The sequence below is a fragment of the Phyllobates terribilis genome, unplaced genomic scaffold (genome assembly GCF_046119375.1).
Source record: "Phyllobates terribilis strain yellow unplaced genomic scaffold, ASM4611937v1 Scaffold_2__4_contigs__length_985480577, whole genome shotgun sequence".
In the NCBI taxonomy this organism is placed as follows: domain Eukaryota; kingdom Metazoa; phylum Chordata; class Amphibia; order Anura; family Dendrobatidae; genus Phyllobates; species Phyllobates terribilis.
In genome coordinates this window covers 919,437,126-919,465,112 of record NW_027362762.1, presented here as the reverse complement: position 1 = coordinate 919,465,112, position 27,987 = coordinate 919,437,126, and the positions used below count along the sequence as shown (strand labels likewise).

At 45.8% G+C, this 27,987-nt stretch overlaps 1 protein-coding gene across 1 annotated transcript in view; it reads left to right on the top strand.

Annotated features, from left to right (window-relative positions):
• Positions 1-1,584: 1,584 nt before the first annotated feature.
• MRPL39 (mitochondrial ribosomal protein L39) overlaps positions 1,585-27,987 on the top strand; it is an 89,737-nt gene continuing 63,334 nt past the window's right edge. The window contains exons 1-4 of the mRNA XM_073670815.1: positions 1,585-1,744; positions 2,501-2,707; positions 17,686-17,825; positions 20,770-20,869. Of these exons, the coding sequence (XP_073526916.1) occupies positions 1,705-1,744; positions 2,501-2,707; positions 17,686-17,825; positions 20,770-20,869 (487 nt within the window). The 5' untranslated portion in view covers positions 1,585-1,704. The remainder of the gene's footprint in view (positions 1,745-2,500; positions 2,708-17,685; positions 17,826-20,769; positions 20,870-27,987) is intronic.

Below are 27,987 nucleotides of genomic sequence, written 5' to 3'. Positions count from 1 at the left end.
AACAGAGGCAGATGATAGCTGAATAACACAGCCATCATCCACCGGCAAAGATGCAGGCTCAGAAACTGAGCCTGCATCAAAGTCAGAGAAGTAGCGGTGTGTCATATGTTGGAAGGGAAAATCAAATTAAAAACAAATATTTAATCATTACGCCTCTCTGCTGATGCAAAAATATAAAAAAAAATAGTTTTTATTTGTTATTAGGGCACCCCTAATAGTCTGCTTCATCAAAATATAAAAGTATTTAACCCATAAGGTAAAATTAAAGCTCCAGATTTGCCACTTAAGGACCAGGCAATTTTTAATTTTTTTTCCACCCCTTATTCCCAGAGCCATAACTTTGTTATTTTTCCGTGATCATAGCCACATGAGGGCTTGTTTTTTGAGGGACGAGTTGTACTTTTGAATGACACCATTCATTTTATCATGTGATACCCTGGAAAGCGAAAAAAAAATTCCAAGTGTGTTGACATAGCAAAAAAAAGTGCAATTCTGCGATTGTTTCTTTTTTATATTTTTATTTACAGCGTTCATTTTAGGGAAAAACTGAGCTGGCAATATGATTCCCCAGGTCAGTACGAGTGCGCTGATACCAAACATGTATAGTTTTTGTTTTATTTAAGTGGTAAAAAAATTCAGAAATGTGAAAAAAAAACCCATAAATTTGCTTGTGTCGCCGTTATCTGAGAGCCGTAACGTTTTCAATTTTCGGGATCTGGGGGTTGCGTGCGGCGTTTATTTTGCGTCCTGAGCTGACGTTTTTATTTATATAATTTTGTAGTAGATACGATGATTTGATCGCCCGTTTTTACAATTTTTGTGTTGTTGCGGCGACCAAAAAAACGTAAATCTGGTGTTTTGATTTTTTTTTTCTCGTTACGCCGTTTACCGATCGGATTAATTTATTTTATATATTGATAGATCGGGCGATTCTGAAGGCGGCGATACCAAATATGCGTATTTTTATATTTCTTATTTTTTAATGGGTGAAAAGTGGGGGGCTCTGAACTTTTATTCATTTATTTTTTTTACTTTTCTCTGTGTTTGTCCCTTAGGAATCATCTGATCGCTTGTATTACTCCTATGTATCCCAGCCACAGACTGACGTTCACAGGAGGACCGTCATAACAAGCTCGGGGGTCTTCAGCAGACCCCTGGCTGTCACGGCAACCCATCGGCACTCCATAATCACGTCACAGGTGCGCCGATGTGCGCATAGAACAAGTGCCCCCCCACTGGTGCGCTCTCGAGGACTGACGGGGGCATTTGACAGGATAACAGTTGCGGTTTTCACCACAATTTTTTTCCCCATTTTCCAATACATTGTATAGTAGAATAAATGGAGTCATTCAAAACTACAACTCGACCTGAATTGTCAAAGGAAAAATAAAAATGTATGACTCCTGACAAAAGGGAGGAAAAAAAAAAATGAAAGCACAAAAATATAAATGATCAGCAGCAGGAAGGGGTTAATGCATGCACCAGTGATAGGAGTAGCGCTCAGCGAGCAGAGGACTGGGACACGTGATCTCGCCGCTATAGTGCGGACAACAGGCGCCCTCTGGTGGCAAAATTGAGACACCCGGAACCTTACACGCCGCGTCGCTGTTTCCGGGAGGAAAGGTTTGCTGGGCGGACTGGAGTACATGTGTGCGGCTTATATTGTGGCTGAATGTCACAGTAGCTGCAGGAGCCGGTGCGGGGATGGCGGGGAGCTGCGCTCTGCGGACTCTGCTGGGCAGACGTGAGTGCGGGGTCGCACGCTATGAACGGCCGGGAGGGGGGACTACAGGTCCCAGCAGGCACTGATACGTGCTTCTTTATAGTATAGTAGGTATATCTGATACCAGGGATGGAGCTGCGGGCAGCAGTCAGGATCAGCATATTGCTGTGCCGTCTATTCAGAGGGGTTTTCTTATTTATTTTTTTATTTTTAATATATATTTATTAATGTATTATATATTCTATAATTTTTTTTTCTTTTTGCTCTCTGTGTATTATTGCCCTTCTATTATATGTTGCTTCTGGCTGCCATGGCCACCCTGACCCTGTGATTGTGCCCATGAAATGACGGGCAGCCCCTCCCACTGTTTAACCTCTTAGATGCTGGCGCCCTCTTTGATTACAGTAGGACCTGTGATGACTCTGATCAGTCGTTGCTGATGCGTCTCCGGCCTCTGCACGATAACTACGACACCGGCTGGGAAGGTGTTAACTTTCTATTTTCGGAATAACCCTTTATCCAATGACTATTCATAGAAGAGGGGAGAAGTTGCTGATCTGCGGTTGTCTGACCACCAGGAGCCCCCGTGATGCAGGAATCATGCGCTCCTCTCCTCCATTTATTATCTATTGCCCTGCCAGAGAGCAGATGTTCCCAGCGGCCCCATAGACCACGGATGTAGTGGGGGTGCGGATGCTCTGCAGAGCCCTGTTCTGGGGATTTGTCGGGGGTCCTGTGGAATAATATGCTGTTGCATGTCTGCCTTTCTGTTTTTAGGATTCTACTCTGTGGCCATAGCCAGTAAACTTTCTGCAGCGGAGATTTTCCGGCGAAGGTGCGAGCTGTACGACAAGGAGAAGGAGAGGCAGCTGTCTCTGTACCCTCGGACTGAGAAGATCGAGGTGAAGCATGTGGGGAGGACCGATCCGGCCACCGTGTTTGTGATGAACAAAGGCCTGTCCACACCGTTCAACTGCGCCATGCGTGAGTAACCCCTGTGGGGCGGACGCGCGTGAGTGAGTGACGCCTGTGAGGCGGGACGCCTACTGCGCCGGGCGTGGGGCCTGTGAGGCGGGACGCCTACTGCGCCGGGCGTGGGGCCTGTGAGGCGGGACGCCTACTGCGTGGGGCCTGTGAGGCGGGACGCCTACTGCGCTGGGCGTGGGGCCTGTGAGGCGGGACGCCACATGCTCCATATTGGGGTGAAAATTTCTGTACTTCTATAACCTGGACACCATGTGCTCCATCCACTCTGTGTTACAAAGTATTGTCATTGATTCACTTCACAAGGTTGTCCTGGCTTGGGGCTCTAGTATGCACTCACTCTATGTGACTGCAGACTTGTGTTTCCTCACAGCACGCGTTGTCAGGATTCTTCGGTGCTGGGAGCGGGCGGTCATATAACCATAAGTATACAATACACTTACTTCTGGCCACATTCCGACTAGACGTGTCCGGCCTCGCTCAATACATTTTGTATTGTTGCAGGCTGAACACATCTAGTCGGCATGTGACCGCATGTATGCAAATCACATACTTGTGGTCACGCACCACCTGCCCCCGGCTGCATCACCGAATAATCCTGACAGCGCGCGCAATCTGTAGTCACAAAGTAACTGCGGACTTGAGCCCAAGTCAGGACAACCCCTTTAACTACTTTTCAGCTTGTTATTACGTTACATGTCAGGTGCATGGAGCTGAGCGGTCAGGTGCTTGCTGTATTATACAGCCCTGACCCGCCTCTAACTGCAGCGGTCAGAACTAACTGAATGCTGCCGTCTCACCACATATATGCCATTATTAAGCTCTAATAGCTGCATTTAAAGGGGACCTGTCATGTCCCCAAATGCTATTAACCTGCAAATATGAGGTTAACCTACAGGGTAATAATGTTCTAAAATCAGTCGGGCGCTGCAATGAAAGCCAGACTAATGTGAGAATATGAACTTCACTACTCCAGCAGCCTCCAACTTTCAGTCATAGAGGTGACACATTGACTGACTGCCGGCTCAGCAGTGCATCAGTCCAGAGCCGGCTGTCGCTCACTATGTGCTGAGCAGTGGCTGAGGCCGCGCTGGTGTGTCTCTGACTGAAAGCCCCGGGCTGCAGAAGGAATGAAGGTCACTTGTTCCCTGTAGTCGGGTTTTTCTGGGGTGGGGGGGGGGGGGTTTGAGCAGCTTTAGGCTATGTGCCCACGATGCAGAAATGCTGCATATTTTTTACGCTTCTCCCTGGCAGGAAAAACGCATGCATTTTTTACATGCGTTTTTCCCGCCAGGTGGAAGCGTTTGTCAAGCGTTCTTTACATGCATTTCTGCATGTGGGTTATCAAGTGCTTTTCCAAGCGATTTTAGCATCACTTGGAAAAGTGCTTGACAACTTGTTCACACTATATAAATCCATGGAACCGGCATGGATTTATAGTAGTGTGACCAAGTAATAGTTAAAAAAAAGAATAAGAATGGTAAAAAATAAAAAGTTTATACTCGCCTTCCGATGTCCTCACGGTGTTCTCTCCGCTGCGTCCGGTGTCTTGCAATGCTCGCGGTGGTGTGAAGGACCTGCGGTGACGTCATTGACTCATGTGACAAGTCACATGATTCAATGACGTCATGACAGGTCCTTCACAACAGCGCGAGCTTTGCAAGACACCGGACGGCGTGACAAAACATCGGGAGGACATCAGAAGGTGAGTATAAGCTTTATTTTTTATTTTAAATTCTTTTTTTTTTACAGTTTTCTATGGTACCCAGGTCTGGATGAGAGTCTCCTCTCCTCCAGACCTGGGTACCATCCGCACATTGAACCGTGTGATATCCGCTTGTGCACATGCAGTGATGCTGATGTCACGCGGTCCAATGCAAGTCAATGGCGGCAATTACGCTGCGTGTCCGCAAAATTAATGGACATGCTGCGGATTTTTGAGCGCAGCATAAGCGCTGCGGAAAAATCCGCAACATGGGCATTGACAGTGCGGCTTGTCATTGGGGATCATGGGGGGAGGATTAACAAGCGTTTCCCAAGCGTTTATGCTGCGGAAATTCTGCAGCATAAACACTTGAAAAACTCATAGTGGGCACACAGCCTTTGAAAGCAATTCACATGGAGGTGAAACCAATATCTGCAGGCTAATATCTTTTGGGAACAGGACAGGCTTCATTTAAAGGGGTTGTCTGGTGAAGACAAGTTATCAGCTATCCACAGGATAAGTGGTAGCTTACTGATCGTTGTGGAATCCAACCCAACCTACACTGATCGGCAGAACGAGCACTTATCCACATTAGATTGGAGGAGTCGTGCACGTGCCTGACTGCCGCTCCATTCATTGCTGCTGGATCAAGGCAAGCGCAGCGCTTGGCAGCCGCATAGGGAATGAATGAAGCAGCAGTCGGCCATCTGCACTACTTTTCCTTTATAACTTGGATAAAAGCACCCCGTTCTGCTGACCAGTGGAGGTCCCAATGGTTGGACCCTCACCTATCAAAAAGTTATCCTGTGTATAGATGATAACTTGTATTCACCAGACGGCCCCTCCAGGTGGTGCAATCCTTGTGATGCCCTTCAAACCATCGTTTTCCCCATGACGCACTTGGTCAGTGACTATGGGATGCTGTGACATCTGGGGGATTACTGAAGGCTCTTGACACCTCCATCTTTGTATTCTCCACCACTTACTACTTTGCTATTGCAATATTTCACAGGTCCAAGTCACTTAGGAGAACTGAAAAATAAAAGTACTTTTTTTGTCCAGTAAAAATAATCTATATTTGGTACCGCCATGTCCAGAAGAATCTGATCTCTGAAAAATGAAACAGAGGTGTTGTTTTTTTTTTTTTTTTTTTTTTTTTTTTTAAATCTTCTTTCCCAGACCCAAAGTTTGAGTCTCCATTGTTTTCAATTGGGTTCAGGCTCGGGCACAGTTCTGGTACCCAAACTGAATAACCCCAACATTAATAATGTATCTTGGATGACTCATTTGCTGACATGTCGAGACTTTTTGATTATTGTGGATCCTTCTATCTGGACCGTGACATAGAAGAGTTTGCAGCGGTTCATCCCATTCATAGTTTTCCTTGCACTGCAGAGTGGAGATCCTCCATTCTCTGGATTGGGGGGTACCAGTAGTCAGACCCCCCCCCAGTGATCATAAAGCGATGGCACGTCATAGCCATATAGCATCAAACTATGAGATGGAAAAACCCTTCTAATTACAATGATTGCTTCTCATCTGCTGCCTGTGATTTGGGCAGAAGCTGCTGACACAGATCCTCCTAAATGCCGAACCTGACGACTCTGCTGTAGGGGCTTCTCCTAGTCGATGGGTGAAGATCTTGTGCAAAGCAGGATTAGCACGCTCTCCTGACATGTCTGTAAATGCCGGCACTCCCCCTCGTTGTATAATTCTGGCACCCCGTCCCCCATGGTATAATGCCGGAACCCCTTTCCTCGGTGGTATACTGCTGGCACTCCCCCTCGTAGTATAGTGCCAGCACTCACCCCCCCACCTCCCTGTGCCGCTCTTCTACTGGCCCTTTGTCGTTAGTCCTTGGCATGTATGAATAAACTGACAATTGGGTGTTACTATCCTCCTCGTCAGTACAAAGTCAAACACTGGCAGCACTGTGTAGACCGTGTCAGACTGTGCAGGGACACACCGTACTGATGAGAACAGGAACATCCGATTGCTTTAGTGTTTAAAGAGGAATACAATGATGACACAAGTTCATTCATTTGTTGCTTTCTTGTAATTCTGCTGCCCACCCGCCTTTACCTAACACGCTGATATGGACGGACTTGTAGGAATTTAGTCCTTATTAAATGTCCTGAACTGCAACTGAAGTCTGTCTCCATGGTAACAGACTACATACCGATCTTGTGTAGTCTGGCCCTGCCGTCATCCCTCTGTCTGTCCCCACACTTATTACACAATGTTCATTCAGTCATCCGTCAGTGTTACGTGGTCAAGATCACAAGGTAAAGATGTAGACAAAGTGCGGCTGTTACTGACAGTACACACGTTACCGCACCGGTGGCAGGACCAGACGGCGGACGTGCCGCAAGGAGCCCTGTGATCTACAGCTCTAAATGCAAGGCTGGTATAATTCGGTTTTTCCTACACGGCTATATGGCAGCGACACAGGTAACATGGTGGAGAGATGGCTGTGCGCCGATGCTCCATCACAGCATAGCGCCAGTGAATGGGGTCGCTTTGTGATTCGCGAGTCCGGAGACCACAAAAAGTAAAATCTCTCCACTACTGTTTGTAGTGGAGATTGGTAGCCCCCTCTTGACACTTTTAATAAGATTTAGTTTCTTTTAGTTTAAAACACACACAGCAGTTTTTTTTAATACCTTTTTCATGGAATATATATATATTTTTTTGTAAAATTACTTTTAAATTGCGCACAGAAAGGGACGTTTTTTTTTATTTTTTACATTTGCTAACTTGCGCCAAGAAAATTAGACTGGATTTGGTTGCCTTGATACATAATAATCCCTTCCTCTTGTGAACAGAGGGCTGCGGCATCAGTGTCTGCTGTGCTTGTCTAACGCATCTGTGTGTTTCTGATCCTCACACTGACTGTGCGTCTCCTCACCGGCATGTACGCGGCTGTCAGGTTCCGATGAGGAGCCCCGCTGCCGGGACTCTTACTGCGTCTGTACTCGGACCACGATGCCTGGATGAGTGACTCCTGCAGTCGGGTCCCCCTGTCCTTTTCGCTATACTGCCCTCTTATTTGGATGACACTTTGCGTTACTCTAATACCCCTTGCAAAAAAAAAAAGGCTTTGCTTCCTTCCCATGCAATAAATGTCTTGCCGGCGTGGGCGCTGTGTCTTGCCGGCGTGGGCGCTGTGTCTTGCCGGCGTGGGCGCTGTGTCTGCGCAGAATTTGAAAGCTTATTCCCAACATTGAAAGAAATCACCTATTTTTAGGATGGATACAAAACTTTGTTGGTTTGAGGAGTGCCCTCTGAATCCCCCTTCAATCTGGGAAGAGGGCTCTGAAATGCCTTTTCGGAATAAATTGGTGCCCTATTGTGTATTTCATTGTCTATGGGACTACTGGAGAACGCACAGCGCTGTGCTCCACTATCTCTGGCCGTCCCATAGAGAATGAATACAGCTCTGTTCTGATGGGCATTTCAGAGCTCCGCTCTCAGGATCAGCGGGTAGACAGACCCCATTGATCAGAAAAATGCTGCTTTTCCCGAGATAATGAAGCACAACGCTCTGCTTTTTCCGTCAGTCCCATAGACAATGAATGGAGGAGTGATGCGGCCATCGCTGTATTCCAACAGGACCTTTCAGAGCCTTGTTGTCAGGATCAGACCCCCACAGGTCAGAGTTTTTTTTTTTCACCTATTCCATGTATTAATGATGACTTTCAATGCTGGAAATAGCCCAGTTGCCTGGGATATATATATATAAAAAGGGCTAAAAACTGGGAATGTGCCAAAATGAAAAGATAAAACGAAAAAACCCTCATCTGCAGACTCCTATACTGGTGACGTGCAGACCATGCTCACGTGTCGGCTGCAGCCAAATACAGGCCGCAGCGTTGGTGCCTGCGTCATCTGCATGTAGTTATGAGACCATCAGGGCCAGTGACTAGCTGCAGCTTTCATCTGCGTATGGGCAGCACCGCAACAGTGAATAATGGTAGGAAGAGCGAGAGCGGCGGGAGGATAGCAGTTAGGTGCACAGCTATTGTATCTACCTATTTTTTTTTATTTTATTTAGGATTTTTCCCCATTTTAATACATTTTTGCATCCCATACAGATTTCTATCCCCATAAATATGCACTAAACATAAGTCATACCCAGGGTTGCCACTGGAGGGAGCAGACGTTCCACGATTCAGTATAACCAGAGCCTGTGTGCACAAATGCGCAACGTTCTGCTGAAGTCTTTAAAAGGGATCTATCACCAGACTTCATAATTCAGACGGCAGACATTACTAAAGAGAGGTCTTGGACTTTATGAAACTGGTGTGCTTACTTTGAAAATACATCTCAGAATGGCTGTATAATCCTGATATGAAAATGAGCATTTTACGAGTGCAGCTGGTAAATTCAAGTGTATTTGGGTCTCTGCCCTCCCAGCCTGGCTGATGGCTATTCCGGTGTTCAGCTTGAACTAAGCAGCAGGGAGGCCGGGCACTGAGGAGCTATCAATCAGGCTATGTCAGTGGAGAAAGAGGCAACAGAGAAAGGTTCAGGGGACATATTCTAGTTGTATCAGGACACTGCCACTAAATAACACTATGTTGACCCCAAATATATGAATGACACTAAGGAGCATAGGTTCTATATTTGAACACAAATATATTTTAAAAAGAGGCCAAAACAAATGTACAAAAATACAATTTTTTATTCGTTCTGCATGATTAATACAGCGACTATGTAAAAAATGAATCATACATTAAAGTCTTTGGTGTACAGGGAAATATGGAAAATCTGCAATACTTGTTTCTTCTCCTGGCGTCTGACCCGGATCTTTGGTAGATGAGATGTTATAAAGTGGTCTACCAGACCCCTCACTTCTTTCTCATCTGACCTCATCGGACATCCTTCAAGCATTATATACCGTACATACTACACATGAATATGATATATCCTTAATTCGGGGACATATTGTGCTCCTGTAGAGCTAATATGTACCCTGATCATGAATATATCCATGGATTGTTTGAAACTCAGATTTTTTTCATAGTCAAGAGAGGCCTCTGATATGGAGCTGTACGGTCTTTATAATCAGACTGTACATAGTCAAAGTTTCCAACAACAGTCAGCTGTTTGTTAATTACTCTGTAGACGCTCTCCATGTCTGCTCTCCGTCAGATAACCTGCTTCAATTGCCTGTTCACAGGAGTGAGTGCCGGCAGTGATCCAATGCCCCCGGCCTTTGATCTGTAGTACACATAACTCCATTTATAACAGTGCCATTCAAAACTACAACTCTTCCCACAAAAGACAAATGCTTATATGGCTATGTGGATGAAAAAGTTATGGTTCTCGGAAAAATTACATATATGAATGCAGCCTGATGGAAACGAGGAAGAAACGCGGCTGCCGGGCTCAAAACATTATTATAGATAGAACATGGTGCTTAAAGGGGTTTTCCCTTCATTTACGCAATGTATGCCCTAAATATAAAGTATTTGTAGGTTCCACCAATTGAAATGAACCTTTGCTGAGATCGGGGCCCCGTAGCGCTGCGCCGTTAGTGGCGAGATGGTCGAAACGCCTATAGAAATGGATGGTGATTCTGGCCCCCTCTCCACTGATATCGGCATGGTCCTGGGCCCCGTTCTTGAGATGGATGCAGAATAGATAGATGTATTGGGGTCATCCACATCTACTATATACTTACGGCATATCCTATGGATGTATACGAGCTAGGAATACCCCTTAAATCAGTCCAGACAGTCATTCTTTATATAGGAAGATTTGCTGTATGGTGTATTTTTTTTTTTTTTTGTTTTTAGCTGTATTCTGTTAAATGTAATATATTTATTTATAGTTTCATTAGATGACTTGACCTTGTGTTTAGGCTTTATAGAAGGACAGGTGGCACACCGGCGGGTCTTCACTATGCCTTTGGTTTGTATGGAAACACATTGAAACCACTATTGAGCTGTGGGGCTTAGATGCTGCTCTGCGCGACGCACAAGTCTCTCCTTGTGTATAGTGAAGGACCTGTCAATCAATCGGGGAGAGCTGGCAGGACCCTCCCCCGTGACTAGTTATCTCAGGCTCAACAGTCCCAGTTCAAAGTATATTTTCTCTGAAACACTAGTGAGACTGACGTATTTGTAATGATGGAGCCTATCTCTGATGCTGCCCAAGCCACAGACACCATCAATCAATCATTTTACAGGTTCCCCCCTTTAGCTAGATCTTTTAGACCCAATACGATTGGTGTCCTTACTTTGGAAAGCCACATCAAAATGGCCATACACGGTAATTCTTTTTTTTTTTTTTTCAAGCCTGATATTAAAATCATTTTTTTGAGTCCAATTAAATTCAATGTAGCCACTACTTCATGTTGTACAGCTTTTTTAACAATGAAGGGGACACAGGGCTTTCCAGGGTGTCAGTCACTTCCATCAACTGATGTGTGGGGGGTTCTAGGAGTCTGCCCCCTACTAATCTGATACGTACTAGACAGTCACGATCAAAGTGGTTGTCAGGAGTTGTGTTATGATCTGCAACATGTACTAAGGAAAGATAAGGAAAGCTGTCCCTACAGTAAGACTAAGCTGAATCCCTACGATGTAGCGGGCTGCCTGTTCCTAGCGAACAGACCCGCCTTAGTCCTCGGCTAGTCTGAACGAAGACCTATAGCATAAAGGGAGGGAGCCCTAAAAGAACTAAGGACTGGGACAAAAATGGGACACCTCCTGAACGGAGAAGTTGTTGCAGAACACAAAAAGACAAACTGACAAAAAAGTACTAGAGGTCCCAGAAGGACCAAGCGAACTGACAGAGAAAGGCACCGAAGCACCAGGCTAGAGAAACAGTCAAACACTGAAGCCCAGCATAGCCAAAAGGGCGGAGCTGGAATATAAAGGCAGATGGTCACGTGACCACAAAACACAAGATGGAAAAAACAAATAGGAGGGTTCAAACAAGTTGGACAACCGTGATTGGCCACTTGTCAGATTTTGACAAAGGCCGGCAGATATCCCGCCTGTGTCCTATTCTCATTAATGGGCAGCGTAAGACTGGCCAATACCTGTCTGTCTGCCATTGACGCGACGCCGGCAGCGCCTTTCTCCATCTGATGTGGATCTGAGAGACGCTAAAAATGCCCTTATATTAGATTTGATGCAAATCAGCTTGCAGGACTGAGTCCAGCAGCTGCGTCGGTAATCTGTGGACGCTGGACGGGCGCCCCGAGAGCCGCCTCCTACCTCCCGGTATCCGTGGCCTTTCTCGGATTAGCCGGCCTGGCGTGACTATATACGAGCATCATGCCACTAATCAGAAGAGCCGGATGCCAGGAGGTAGGAGGTGGCTCTCGGGGCGCCCGTCCAGCGGCCACAAATTACTGACGCAGCTGCTGGACTCGGGTGTGCAAACTGATTTGCATTAACTTTAGTATATTATTCATCGGTGTTGACTGCGTGATGCAATATACAGAGAATAACAGGCTTTAATGCAGTGCTGAAAACAATGTTGCTTTGTCCTTCCATTCTCAGATTTAGCCTTTCATGCACCGGCCGTCCTTGACTTTTTTGCCTGTCACTGATTGTGGAGATTTACGTCTATTCTCCAGCGCGGGTCAGCGGTGTTCACAAACCGGCTTTCCATTAAAGGCCTCCGGCACAAATAGCACGAGGCCGGCTGTTGTCTATAGAACAATGACAGGAGACGGCCCGAGCCTGACAGGCCCAGAAATTGTCAGGACTTCAGAGCCAGACAAAAGCACATTGTGCGCCCTGCCGCTGATGGAGCCGCGCGGTCACAAGTGGAATCCTTAATCTATTGTCATAAAAGTGCCAGTGACACCATTGTGTCTCCAAAATGCCAGGAATCAGTTTTGTGCAAAGGTTTGGACGCTCATGGAGACTTTCAGACAGGTAGGAATTTGTCTGTAGATTTTTTTTTTTTTTTTTTGTCTTCACTGTCTAACACTTTTAAGAGTTTTTATTTTTTTTTTATAGATTCTTATTTTTTTATATATATTTTGCAGAAATCACCTTGAGTTATCTCTGAAATAATTTCCATGTCAGTCTTGTATTTAAAATAATTTACAGAGTTAAAAAAATATAAAAATAAATACATAATATCCTAATCATCTATTTTATTTATTTATTTATTTATTTATTTTTTTATGTCTACATTCCACCCAATAGTTCAGCTGCTAATCTGCTCAGTTGGAGTAAGGCTCTGGACCCAATCTGTCTCCTTCCCCCTCTGGCAGCTGATATTATTGTCCTTTCTTACTTACCCTGCAGATGATCTGCTTCATCCAATAATCATTCAAGCTTTTACAGCGCCGAGTTGGAAGATCAGTGTATGGTCAAAATACCTAATAATTGTGCCCATAGTGTGAGTGTACATGTATATATACTGTACATGTAATGAGATTCCCAGCCATAGTGTAAAACACTCCTCTGACGTGCGCAGTTCTTGTATGCAGCACACATGTGGTGGTCTACCTGCTCAATAGTAAGTCTTTGTGTTCATATTTCACTCTCACAGAGAAGTATATGGGCCCATAAGGTTACTATTGAGCTGGTAGACCACTCTGTGCGGGTGCTGCATAAAAGAGACCCACACTTTAAAGCAATGTTTTCACTAATCAGTGTGGTTTTCAGGACCCGGACCCTAATGATCGGCAGATATTTGTAGTCTGTATTGTATATAAAATCATTGTAAAATAACAGGCCAGTTTCACACCTCTCTAATTCGCAATCAGAGTACTGACTGCGATGCAGGGTCTGACTGCCGCTCTCTGTTGGGCCCGGGGCCCTGGCCGCTCTCTGTTGGGCCTATGAGACTGTCAAGTTCAGGTCAGGAGACCACGGTCAGATTGTGCATTGGACCGAGAAATCTTTGTGTTCAACCGGCCTCACACTATATTCTAGTGATCAAGTGATTACCTGATGACTCTGCCCCAGTCTGTACAACAAAGCTGGAAAGTGAAGAACATATTGCTATAGTTCTTGGATATTTTTCCCCCAGCTAAATATGATGATATAGCCACATTCAGAGACTTTGTGGAGCTGCATCCTGGGGCAGCACTGTGGCTCAGTGGTTAGCACTGCAGTCTTGCAGCACTAGGGTCCTGGGTTCAAACCCCCCCCCCCCCCTTTTCCCCCCAATGACAACATCTATAAGGAGTTTGTATGTTCTCCCCGTGTTGTGTGGGTTTCCTCTGGGTTCTCCGGTTTCCTCCCATGCTCCAAAGACATACTGATAAGGAATCTAGATTGTGAGCTCCAATGGAGACAGTGCTGATATGTCTGTAAATTGTCTGAATTGTAAAGCGCTGCGGAATATGTTGGCGCTATAGAAATTATTATTATTCATTTTTCAGATATTACCATATTTTTTTCTGTTGTGTGTGTAGTCCATACTCCTTGCATTTGCCGTTTTTTACTATAGGCATTTATACTGGATGTGTAATTACTATAATAACCGCTCACAGATTATATACTTTTTATCCAGTGTCTTTGACTTTGGTGTAAAAAAGCTTTACAATCCCTTTTTATTGCGATACAATTGAATAATGCTTTGGCTCAGTCTGGATTCCTAGTACGACGGTGGAGAATGGATATTGTTCGCGTGTTAATACCGCGCTCAGTGACCTATACTTACACGGGGGCAGCCAAATATATCAGGGGCTGCTATCGCCTCCTGTTAAATTTTTCATAGTTCAGTTAACTGGCCTTTTGTTAATAATTCCAAATTAATTAGGCAGCAACAGTTAATTAAATGAACATTACCAGAAAAACGCAATTAAATTTCTAATTTAATTTTTCTTAGCCGTTATACCAAACCTGCTTTACAGGTCGTAGTTGTTGTTTTTTTTTTTTTTTTCTTTCTTGCTAATTTTATTTTATTTTTATTTTTTTTCTGTATTTTTTTTATTTTATTTTTTAATTGCAATCACTTCAATCAATCGTGTTGGCTGAAATCATCGCGCCCTCTGGGGAATTCAGTGGAGAGGGTTTTATGGAAAGGCGTTAATAAATGCTTTCACTCGGCCGGGAAAACTGGTATGCTCCAGCTTTTACGACTCCTCTGTACAACTGTGATGGGAAAAACATTAAATCTCAGTAAATCAGAATATTAAACGTCCTTAGAGGAGTATCTGGCGGTAAATTATATGTATGGCTGACAAATGGTGGCAGTATTACCTTTTGGGAGCTAACCATTCAGTAGGAAGCAATTATATGTCTGTATCATACAATATCTGTAGGCAACAGCACAAAACTAGTGTAGAAGTCATGTGCCAATCATGTATCACGGGTATACTGCGACAGTGAGGGGCCAGAAAACCACGGAGTCTTGTTTTATGTACTCCTGCACTGGTTAGAAGTACTTCACCATCATATTAAACAGTGCAGGTTTTCTCCTTACTTGTAGTGCAGGGGTTAATCTGTTTAGTTGAGAGCTACTGCAGCTTTCCTGCTTTGTTGGTCTCAGCTATTCAGTATTGGCCACTCCCCTCTGCTATATATACTGGCCTCTGGCACTTAGAGATTGCCAGTGTTAGTTCATACTACCTGGTTCTGGAGTTGGGGGTGTTGGTTGTTTTGAGGAGGCATGTGGAGTTTTGTTCAGAAGACTGTTGCTTGGTGATTTGTCTGAGTGCATAACCTCATCCTCTCCTATTTTTTTTTTTTTCTCTCTTCCTATACTTCCCAGAGTGTCCCACTCTGTTTGTAACTGCATATTTGTATGATTGGTATCTTCATTTATCCCTGTATGTCTTCCCTTGTTTGTCTGGTTTGTGTATTCTTATACAATACTACTCCCCACTTCCCTGGGTGGGGGAGAGGACAGATAAGGGCTGATTTAGGAGCTCAGCAAGGCACGTGGCCCCGGCGTCTTCGCCATCAGAAGTAATCCAGGGAGGAGGAATAACTAGGGTGCCCCTAGCTTTAGGGATTGGGAAGGAGCCACTTGCCCCGGGAAATCCTGCAACCTTGCCATGACATCAGGTTTGTAGTTCACTAGGGGCATGTTGGTATGCTTGGACGAAGCAGTCTGAGTGTGCAGACACGCCCCCAGTGCACCACCAACCTGATTTGCATAAGGCCTCTACACTAGATTTCCTTTTTTTAATGTGTGCCCTTTAGATCATGGATACGAAGCCTATGCTTTCTATTGTATCGGCAGTACTCTGCTGTTGTGGGGCGTTCAGGCAGCATCTATTGTCTCCGATCTCCTGAGCTGTGCACAGCTCTGGGTGGGAGTCACAGGACCCGGACCCTCATATTGCTCTACTTGCAATTAAAAGGGCATATATGAGAATGGAATAAAAGTTTTGCTTACTCTGTAAAATTAAGTGACAAATTACAAACAGACAAATACAGGATCACAAAGTACGGTAATGCATTAATGCACCACATGGCGGTACGGTCATTACACACTCGTCCGTATTGTCTAACAAAGCGATACAAATCGTCTGCGACTTGCTGTTGTGTGCATGAAGCCTTAAGTGGTTACGTTTTTTTTAGGGGTAAAGTTTTTTGTAAAAACAAGCAACTTTGCAGTTCACTTTTTATTAAAAATCCTCAGTCGTATTTTTTTTTATTTGCTGCTCGTTGCCAAGGATATCAGCCACCTCTGCAGTCTGTCAGAGGTGGCGGGTCTCCTAGTCGAGGAGGTTTTCGGTATGGAGCTTTGTGGTTTGCTCGATCAAAGAATCCGGCCCCATTCAGTGACCCTGACCTCTTCCGATACTACAGAGGTAATATTGCCTGTGCGTGCAGCATTGGAGGGTGCAGTAAAGGCCAACAGCGTGACCATGCCCCTAGTCCAAACTATCAATCAGGATTGAACCGCCCCACCACCACTTCCCCCAAGTTGCAAGAATGAACTGATGGCGATGATTCCTTTAAGGTCGACTATCAGCCGCATCCTGGACTCTTCTTTTTATGCCCCATCGACGTGATGACATTGTGGAGCGGAGGACTGGCGGTCGCGGAGGACTGGCCACCTCTCTACTGGTTACCCCTTTAATTAGTCATGGAGATAATGCATGGAAAAAGCTATAGTTTGTAACCCCCTGCTCCAACGAAGCAAACTGCAAATCTCTGCGCCAAAGTCGTCCTATATCTTGATCCGCGATAATTATTAGCGCACATGGACATTTTTATACTTAAATTTTATTTGTGACTGAAGTTGAAATGATTAATGAGGGTCTTTTCTTGTTGGCACCACTAATGTGTGGCTTTCTCTCCATCGGAGTGACTGGTCAGTGATCCCTTAGCAGGTTAGCGTGCAGTTACTTAACATCTACATGTGTGTCCGGTGGGGCCTATTGATGGGCGCAATTAATCTTGTTTAGCCGGGTTTTCTCTCCATAATTAAAATTGATTGTTTTGTTGTTAATGCGCAGATTTCCCAATATTCGATGGCCGTGAAATCCTTTGTTCTCGGGTGCCAGCTCTCCGCCGTGCGGAAACGCCATTTATATTCACTTCAAACAGGCTTCGAAAAATACTGAACATGTAAAAGAATATAATGTAATCTGAATTAAAGACATAAATTAGGCAGAGAGCGGAGTATAGAGCATTCATAATGCATGTCTGCAGTCCACATAAAGTGCCGAGCTGGAAGGAGAAGAAAGCGGCAAAGCAAAATGATTTCCTAGCGGAAAGTTAAATACTTTCATTCAAAGGAAAAATCTCCACGTCTTCGCTGTCTATTTTATCGTTATCATTGACCATCTTTTTGGACTGATATTCGCGCACAGCGTTTGTTGGAAAGCGGTAACAAGGTTCACTGGAGATTTTCAGGCATCACCATGTGTTACGTGGCAGCGATGCACTGCTCTGTGAGCCCCCCCCTGGCGGCGGCATAGGGTCGCTCTGTGAGCCCCCCCCTGGCGGCGGCATAGGGTCGCTCTGTCACCCCCCCCCCCTGGCGGCGGCATAGGTTCGCTCTGTCATTCCCCCCGGCGGCGGCATAGGGTCGCTCTGTGAGCCCCCCCCTGGCGGCGGCATAGCGAACGCCCTCGCTCTGTGAGATGGCCGCTATCTATATCTGTGAGCACCTACGTGGCAGTGGCCATCTTTGGGATCCCAATCTGCCGCGAGCGTCGCCGTCCTCCTGCGGGATCCCAATGATTTGTTACTTGGTGTCACTGGCGTTGCCTGATTCTTAGTGTAGCATGTAGAAGGCTTCATGGTTTAGTGCCTGCTCTTTCCTGTGACGCTGGGTGCCCCTTGTGCTGTGTGTTTGGGGTGTAATATGTCGTCATTTCTTCCGGTTCCAGATCTCAGCGAGTGGTACTGTACCAAATCCGTGCTGGCCCTTGTCGACGGAGAGCTTTGGGATATGTACAAACCTCTGACTAAATCGTGCAGTATACAGTTCCTTACCTTCAAGGATGAAGATCCAGAAGAAGTTAATAAGGTCCGTATCCTTCATGTAATCCCCTGCTGTGCCTTAAAGAGATTGCGTGGGGTTAAAAAGCATGGCTGCTTTTTCCAGAAACACCGCCACCACCTGTCTATATAGAATTGTATTAATTTTGTGTCCCTTTTGAAGGGGGTTATCGAATGCTTCTCACTTCTGTATTGGGTATGGCAGGTGCAATGGACACGGTGTCAGTCAGTGTCCTGTTCGGTCTTGTGTGTGGTCAGCAGGTATCGTGGATCTGTCCCATGAAGTAGAATACGATGCCTGCTGATGACAAGCAGGAGGCTTAATGATGCCATGTAAAAGATGGAGTTTTATATTAAAGGGAATCTGTAATCTGAGAGCAGCATGTTGTAGGGGCTGAGACCTTGATTTCAGCAATGTGTCACTTGCTGGTCTGCATGCTGTCATTTCTATACAATCACTGTTTTCTCTGCTGCAGATCTAGCAGTGCTCTGAATACTGAGCCCTGTATAACCCCGCCCCCACCACTGATTGGCAGCTTTCTGTCAGTCAGCTGTGGGGGTGTGCTTCGACACCAAGGAAGCACGAGACTCCTTGTGCTGTAGTGATAATCTCCTTCTAATAAAACTGATTTTATTGAAACTACAACACAAAGCCCAGTAAGTGACACATCGCTGGAATCCGTGTCTCTGCCCCTACTTCATGCTGCTCTCGGATCACATATCAAAAACCTGCTGACAGATTCCCCTTTTTAAATGGATTGTCACATAAATAACCTATATTGCCTGTACACAGAATTGATTATAAATGTATGATTTGTGGTGTCTTTGCAGAACTGATGCCGAGAACTGATGGCCCTGTGTGAATTTAGCGCTAGTGAGCATGTGTGACTACTACTCTAGTACCTGTCTGTAATGCATCAATATTGTATTGGTGGGGGTCTGACACCTGGCACTTCCACCGACTCCGAAGGATGTACACTTATTGATCGGCGCGGCACTGCACTGCTCAGTTTAGTGTGTAGCAGTCGCTGCCGGGTTCTGCAGTGCAGCTTCGATCAGTGACTACATGCATTCACTGCTGGGACTTGTAACAACTGATCGAAGTAGGTACCAGGTATCGAACCTCCACCCATCCAATACCGATGACCTAACCTCGTGAACGGACGGCTCCTTTAAGATAATAGTGGTCGCACCTGCCCACTAATGCCTCATTCACACAGCGATCTTTGGGACCCCGTTGTCCTGATTGGTGGGGATTGTCTCCGTCTGGCCCTCAGCCATCACTTGTATGTTTGCTCCTTATTAGGATTGTATATTTTGTTTTCCTTCTGATTATAGGGTAAATGCTTTCGGCATAATCGCTTCTTTTCTATATGCTGCTTAGGAGTGATGTGCTGCGGAGCCTCACACCATCGCGCTCCGACTCACTAAGAGCATTTATCAACACCTAATCTAGAAACACAAAGGCTTCCAGCAGCATCCATAGGGCTAGCTGCTATCTGATCCATGCGAGACACGCCACCTCTTCACTCCTCGCTATGATCAATGCAACAGGAAAATTGACAACAATCAGATTTCTGCGCAAATCTCCTCTTCCAAACAAGTCTCCCTTTGTGGCGTTTACTCAATAGGCGCTGACACGGCCCTGCGTATAATCACAGGCAGGAGTTCTCCTGTGGTTACTGGAAATGGATATAGTTCTGTTTACAAATGGGAAATAAACGATCCGCCATATTTTACCGAAAATCTGTGCCTCTTCCAGAATAAATTAGTGCATCTCCCTGTTCCTAAGGATTAAAACGGATTCATCTGTGTTTCTGATGTCGCTCACCACCAGAGCATCCTGTGTTTGAGCCACGAGGGTGGCAGCAGGAGAGGATGGCTCCGTTTAATTAATATAAATATATATATATATTTGTTTATATATGTATTAAAAATATATAATTTTTTTTTTTTCTTTTAAATGGTCAATGCATAGGGCAACTTTTTTTTCTTTATTTTTTTTTATATGTCGACAACCCCTTTAACGCTGCTGTTCCTGCAGGTTAAGTTCTTGGCAATCGGAGACCACTGGTGACCTTAAGCAGCAGACATATATAATATATCTATATTACTGTGCAAAAGGCATGGGAGGGAAAAAATGCTGCAGAGTAAGAAATTAGAAGTGTTCTAGGGAATATGTCAGCAGGTTTTGGAATGAAAGCTGAGCGCAGCATGATGTAGGTGCAGAGCCCCTGGTTCTAGTGATGTCACTTACTGGGCTGCTTGATGCAGTTTTGATAGAATCCATGTTTTCTCTGCTGTAGATGTAGCAAGGGTCAGAATGCTGAGCTGTGTATAAGCCCGCCCACAGCCCTGATTGGCAGCTTCCTGTGTACACACTGTACATTACTGCCAATCGGCGGTGGCGGAGGGTTTACTCAAATTGGCTGAACTGTCTTGCAGGTGACACCTAGTCCTGCAGTGATAATCTCCTGGTGATAAAACACTGATTGTATTGAAACTACAGAAAGCTACTGAGCGAGTGACACATCCCTGGAATCAGGCTCTCTGTTCCTAGATTATGCTGCTCCACTTTGCTGTTCATAGGTTAAGTCTGTTGGGTGGTGGTGTGTTTTTTTTTTTTTTTTTTCCTTTTTCTTTTTTCTGCTTTGGGATTTAAAAAAATGCCTGGTGGGGGGGGGAGGAGCATGTCCTTTCTGATGGGAAACTATCCCGACTAGGCACTGTCCAATCCAGTGCTCCAAAACCACTTCAGGAAACAAAAAAACTCCTCCAAAAACTCCCCAAAGAAGGAGCGTTCTTAGCTATTCTGCTCTGCAGATCATTACTGTCGGCACCGTGCATTGAAGTTATGATGACCCGAGATAGGCCGTTGTCAGATAAAATAATGTGGCCCCCACTATGCTTCTTTGTTTGACAGTGTGGGGGTCTGTTAGCAGATGCATTACTAATGGTGTTGTGGGTTTCAGGCTTACTGGCGTTCCTGTGCGGCCATACTGGGAAACGTGTTGGAGCAAGCTTTCAAAGATGACTACGCCGTGGACCTCGTCAGGGCTCCAGAAATACCAGGTCAGGTTCAGCCATTCTTTGTATGAATGAACTAAAATGAGAATCCTTTTAGGTAAGGACTAGTAATTGGCGAGCCTGCTCGTTTAACCCTTTAACCGAGCATGCTCGGGTGCTTACCGAGTATCATTGGCGTGCTCGTATATTATGTTCGAGTCCTTGCGTGTGCATGATTTATGGCTTTTAGACAGCCTCAACACATGCAGGGATTGCTTGTTTGTTAGGGAATCCTCACATATTGAGGCTGTCTAACCGTCATAAATCATGCAGACGCAGGGACTTGAACATTATATACGAGCACGCCAAAAATCCTTGGTAAGCCACCGAATGAAGCTGTGCACCATGACCCCATTGACTTACATTGGTCTATGTTGACTTCCGCCACAGTGTTCGTTGAAGAGCAATGCTCTACTCAGGGTTGTTCTTCTTAAAGCTGACAGAATTTGCAACTTCCCCTTTAAAAAGTTGTATTGGATAAAAGGAGATGCTGTTTTTAAAGGGGAATTACTGTAGGTCAGCAGATAAAGCTTATTCATTGTGTGATGAGCAGTTCTGCAGTCCTCCATGTTTTCTGTATCAATTTATGACAGTTTGCAAGAGTTTTGCATGCTGTCCTTCAGTAGACCTGTCACATACTTAAAGGGAAACTCTCATCAGTTTTATCCCATATATAATATGACCACCACCATTAAGGCTTCTCTTACATCATAGTGGAATACTGTCAAAAAAAAAAAAAAAAAAAAAAGTCCCCAACCCACTCTGCAGATTCCAAAAAAGACCTACTATACTCAGATGGGCGGTCTGATCCAATGGGCATCTTGGGTCTTGATCCAGGTCCTCCTCTCGTCTTATGATCGCCGTCACCCTTCCCTGCTTCATGTGGATGACGCTTCCTACGTCCTCTTCACCGTGTCCTCCATCGCGCTCCTGCGCTTGTGCACTTCTTTCTGTTGTGTGCAGAGCAAAGTATTGTAATGTGTATGCGCTGGGAAAGGCCAAAGAGCGCCGATGACCCAGAAGTAAAGCCGGCTTATGCGCACTACCGTACCTTTAGCCAGGAACCATTTGGACATTTTATAGCATCATTCGGAGGCCGTACAAAATTATCAACTTGAAATATTTATCCTGCTATAGGTGGTCAAACATTTAATTTACCTCAGCCCTAATGTGATGACTAGAACTGCTTCTCTTGGAGGCTGTGATGTTAGAGGGCATTTATGACACTACTCAGCACTTGCTTTTCCATATGTCTGGAGCGCAGTAGACCTTGCCATGAATTTTGAGATGAACCCGCAGCAGTTCAGATATATATTATACTACATGTCTCCTCACAGTGGGAAATTCATTACTGCTCACATAGCATAGAACTCAAGCACTGGGAGGTCTGCAATATATACTTCACATAGAAAATGCTGGGCTGAAGCATATACATCACCCGGGAGACGCTGAGGCTGGAGCATATACATCACCCGGGAGACACTGAGGCTGGAGCATGCACCTCACCCTGGAGACACTGAGGCTGGAGCATGCACCTCACCCTGGAGACACTGAGGCTGGAGCATGCACCTCACCCTGGAGACACTGAGACTGGAGCATGCACCTCACCCTGGAGACACTGAGACTGGAGCATATGCACCTCACCCTGGAGACACTGAGACTGGAGCATATGCACCTCACCCAGGAGACACTGTGACTGGAGCATATGCACCTCACCCAGGAGACACTGTGACTGGAGCATGCACCTCACCCAGGAGACACTGTGACTGGAGCATGCACCTCACCCGGGAGACACTGTGACTGGAGCATGCACCTCACCCGGGAGACACTGTGACTGGAGCATGCACCTCACCCGGGAGACACTGTGACTGGAGCATGCACCTCACCCGGGAGACACTGTGACTGGAGCATGCACCTCACCCGGGAGACACTGTGACTGGAGCATGCACCTCACCCGGGAGACACTGTGACTGGAGCATGCACCTCACCCGGGAGACACTGTGACTGGAGCATATACAGTCATGGCCAAAAGTATTGAGAATGAAACAAATAGTAATTTTTCCAAAGTTTACTGCTTCACTTTTTGTAATGGCAATTTGCATATACTCCTGAATGTCAAAGAGTGATCAGCTTAACAGCAATTACTGTACTTGCAAAGTCAATATTTGCCCAGAAAATGAACTTTAACCCCCAAAACACATTTCAACATCATTGCAGTCCTGCCTTAAAAGGAGCAGCTAACATCGTTTTAGTGATTGATCCATTAACACAGGTGTGGGTGTTGATGAGGACAGGGCTGGCGATCAATCAGTCATGATTAAGTAAGAATGACATCACTGGACACTTTAAAAGGAGGCTGGTTCTTGGTATCATTGTTTCTCTTCAGTTAACCATGGTTATCTCTAAAGAAACACGTGCAGCCATCATTGCACTGCATAAAAATGGCCTAACAGGGAAGAGTATCGCAGCTACAAAGATTGCACCTCAGTCAACAATCTATCGCATCATCAAGAACTTCAAGGAGAGAGCTTCCATTGTTGTCAAAAAGGCTCCAGGGCGCCCAAGAAAGACCAGCAAGCCCCAGGACCGTATCTTAAAACTGGTTCAGCTGCGGGATCGGACTACCAGCAGTGCCGAGCTTGCTCAGGAATGGCAGCAGGCTGGTGTGAGTGCTTCTGCACGCACTGTGAGGCGGAGACTCTTTGAGCAAGGGCTGGTTTCAAGGAGGGCAGCAAAGAAGCCACTTCTCTCCAAAAAAACATCAGGGACCGACTGATATTCTGCAAAAGGTACAGGGAGTGGACTGCTGAGGACTGGGGCAAAGTCATTTTCTCTGATGAATCCCCTTTTCGATTGTTTGGGACATCTGGAAAACAACTTATTCGGAGAAGAAGAGGTGAGCGCTACCACCAGTCTTGTCTCATGCCAACTGTAAAGCATCCTGAAACCATTCATGTGTGGGGTTGCTTCTCAGCCAAGGGAATCGGCTCACTCACAGTCTTGCCTAAAAACACAGCCATGAATAAAGAATGGTACCAGAATGTCCTCCAAGAGCAACTTCTCCCAACCGTCCAAGAGCAGTTTGGCGCCCAACAATGCCTTTTTCCAGCATGATGGAGCACCTTGCCATAAAGCAAAGGTGATAACTAAATGGCTCATGGGACAAAACATAGAGATTTTGAGTCCATGGCCTGGAAACTCCCCAGATCTTAATCCCATTGAGAACTTGTGGTCAATCATCAAGAGACGGGTGGACAAACAAAAACCAACAAATTCTGGCAAAATGCAAGCATTGATTATGCAAGAATGGACTGCTATCAGTCAGGATTTGGTCCAAAAGTTGATTGAGAGCATGCCAGGGAGAATTACAGAGGTCTTGAAGAAGAAGGGGCAACACTGCAAATAATTGACTTGCTGCATTAACTCATTCTAACTGTCAATATAACCTATTGGTACTCATAATACGATTGCAATTCTATTTCTGTATGTGATATAAACATCAGACAAACACTAATAAAAACCAGAGGCCAGCAGATCATGTGAAAATATAATTTTGGTGTCATTCTCAAAACTTTTGGCCATGACTGTACATCACCCGGGAGACGCTGAGGCTGGAGTATATACATCACCTGGGAGACACTGAGGCTGGAGCATGCGCCTCACCCGGGAGCATTGTAAGGAGCAAATACATCACATTAGACACTGGTGCTGGAGCATCACATAGTAAACACTGTGGGTACTGTGTTAATCGGTGGGACAGGAGCACAGAGCGTGCTGACTCCACCTACAAAGTACGTTCTGGCAATAGCCAGCATTAAGACGTAATCCTTCATCGCATGCTCTGCAGCGTTTAATAGTGAACGTTGCGTGCTAATGTTGTAAGGAGCAATTAAAGGGCTGGCAGCCAGTAAGACACAGCCACTGTCCCAAGCACTGTGATCCCCAGGAATTTGCCCGGGGGCCGAGGGTTCCCCACCTCTGGGCTAAAGCTATAATACTCCTATTATATCCTTTTTTTATATTTTTCTTTTTTTGTCAATATTGGGGGAAATATGTAAAAAATTAAATAATAATAAATGTCAACATTTTCAATTCATTAAAAACATTTTTAATTATATTTTTGCATTATTTTAATCATTTATCTTACAGTATAATAAGTCCAAAAGATCTATTAAGTGCCATTATTTTCCATGTATTAGCCCTAGTTACAGGAGACATACTGCCTCCTATCTGGATAGCAGAACTGACTGGGTCTTTTAGGACCCAGCAGATCCTTCTCCCTCCCTACACCTGGCGATCACATTATCACTGGGTCTGGAGGAGGAAGCACAGTCAGTGATTCCTTATCTATATACCCATGCGCTGGTTCAGCGTTTTGAACACGGCGATCTTAAAGTTAGACGGCATAATAAATCGTGTTTGTCCTCCCTGTGCGGAGTCTGGCTGTGTCTGACAGCTGGCTGCTCACCTCCACAGTCGCAGAACCTGCTGCAAGCTGCTTACTATGAAGAGACGTTTTAGAACGGCAATGCAGAGTAAAGTGGGGACGGTTATAGATTATGGGTGATCCATAAATAGTTAGTTAGTCCAATCCCAAACATCTACTCTGTGAAGAACCGCCATTTTCAGATCTTTGGCACTTCCCGTGAAAATGAAACTTCTGCCATCCATCAAATTAAGTCGTCTTTATGGAGTATTTTTCCTTTGCATTTTCAGCATTGGGAAAAATGGGAGTGAATAAAATGAAAAAAAGAAAATGAGACAATGATGTGAAATAATATGTGAAGAGCCTGCGCTGTGTTAATTAGTATGGTTATTACGGCACGTTAATGAAAACATGGAATCTAATGACTTGGTAATTAGAGGGGTACTATAAGGTGGGCAGTGCCAGGGAAGGGAAATTGCATATTGTGATTTCTCATTACACAGCCCGTACCCGGCATCTGTCATAATGAGGCCTTCGGCTGCCGCGCTTTATAATTAAACTTCTAGGATGTTTGTGTATTTGTGCCGCTGTGATATTTCCCTCAGTAATTGTCACTTTTCATATTGTTGACATGATTGGGGTCATGGGTTTGTTCCTTTGTATTTGGCACGTATTATCCCAGACTTGTGACGATCGTCCGTGTACAGTATTTACAAGCCGGCGCCCGCAGACTATCACCCACATAGGTCCTGTATTACAGGGGTAATTACTGATTACTGTATGGATGAGATGGTCACACTGCTGAAAAAAAGCAGTCCTTATTCTCGGTTTAGTATATCACACATCTGCTGCACACTACAGCCCCTGATAGAAGAGCTCCTGCACCACAGACACGTCTGCTGCACGCTACAGCCCCTGATAGAAGAGCTCCTGCACCACAGACACGTCTGCTGCACGCTACAGCCCCTGATAGAAGAGCTCCTGCACCACAGACACGTCTGCTGCATGCTACAGCCCCTGATAGAAGAGCTCCTGCACCACAGACACGTCTGCTGCACGCTACAGCTCCTGATAGAAGAGCTCCTGCACCACAGACACGTCTGCTGCACGCTACAGCCCCTGATAGAAGAGCTCCTGCACCACAGACACGTCTGCTGCACGCTACAGCCCCTGATAGAAGAGCTCCTGCACCACAGACACGTCTGCTGCACGCTACAGCCCCTGATAGAAGAGCTCCTGCACCACAAACACGTCTGCTGCACGCTACAGCCCCTGATAGAAGAGCTCCTGCACCACAAACACGTCTGCTGCACGCTACAACCCCTGATAGAAGAGCTCCTGCACCACAGACACGTCTGCTGCACGCTTTAGCCCCTGATAGAAGAGCTCCTGCACCACAGAAACGTCTGCTGCACGCTACAGCTCCTGATAGAAGAGCTCCTGCAGCACAGACACGTCTGCTGCACGCTACAGCTCCTGATAGAAGAGCTCCTGCACCACAGACACGTCTGCTGCACGCTACAGCCCCTGATAGAAGAGCTCCTGCACCACAGACACGTCTGCTGCACGCTACAGCCCCTGATAGAAGAGCTCCTGCACCACAGACACGTCTGCTGCACGCTACAGCCCCTGATAGAAGAGCTCCTGCACCACAGACACGTCTGCTGCACGCTACAGCCCCTGATAGAAGAGCTCCTGCACCACAGACACGTCTGCTGCACGCTACAGCCCCTGATAGAAGAGCTCCTGCACCACAGACACGTCTGCTGCACGCTACAGCCCCTGATAGAAGAGCTCCTGCACCACAGACACGTCTGCTGCACGCTACAGCCCCTGATAGAAGAGCTCCTGCACCACAGACACGTCTGCTGCACGCTACAGCCCCTGATAGAAGAGCTGCTGCACCACAGACACGTCTGCTGCACGCTACAGCCCCTGATAGAAGAGCTGCTGCACCACAGACACGTCTGCTGCACGCTACAGCCCCTGATAGAAGAGCTCCTGCACCACAGACACGTCTGCTGCACGCTACAGCCCCTGATAGAAGAGCTCCTGCACCACAGACACGTCTGCTGCACGCTACAGCCCCTGATAGAAGAGCTCCTGCACCACAGACACGTCTGCTGCACGCTACAGCCCCTGATAGAAGAGCTGCTGCACCACAGACACGTCTGCTGCACGCTACAGCCCCTGATAGAAGAGCTCCTGCACCACAGACACGTCTGCTGCACGCTACAGCTCCTGCTAGAAGAGCTGCTGCACCACAGACACGTCTGCTGCACGCTACAGCTCCTGATAGAAGAGCTGCTGCACCACAGACACGTCTGCTGCATGCTACAGCTCCTGCTAGAAGAGCTGCTGCACCACAGACACGTCATCTTTTAAATAAGAAATAGAAAACCCCCATTAGCATAGAAACCAATGTGTAAGTGAAATTCAAGCTCCAGCAGCATTTTGTGCTCTGTGCACTTTTTTTTGTAGGAGTCTACGCCCAGCAAGGAGTCTTCTGCAAAGCTGCTATTGATTAAACAGGAACCGTTCAGTGAGGATTGCTGCCGGATAAGGATGTTTCGATACAAAGAGTGATTGATGGCTCCACAAGACTCCAAGCATGTAGTATCTGGAGGTCTTGTCAGAATTTCAAGACAGCAAAGAGCAAGATATTTTAGTCTTCTAAACAAAAAGCAGACTTGTTGTT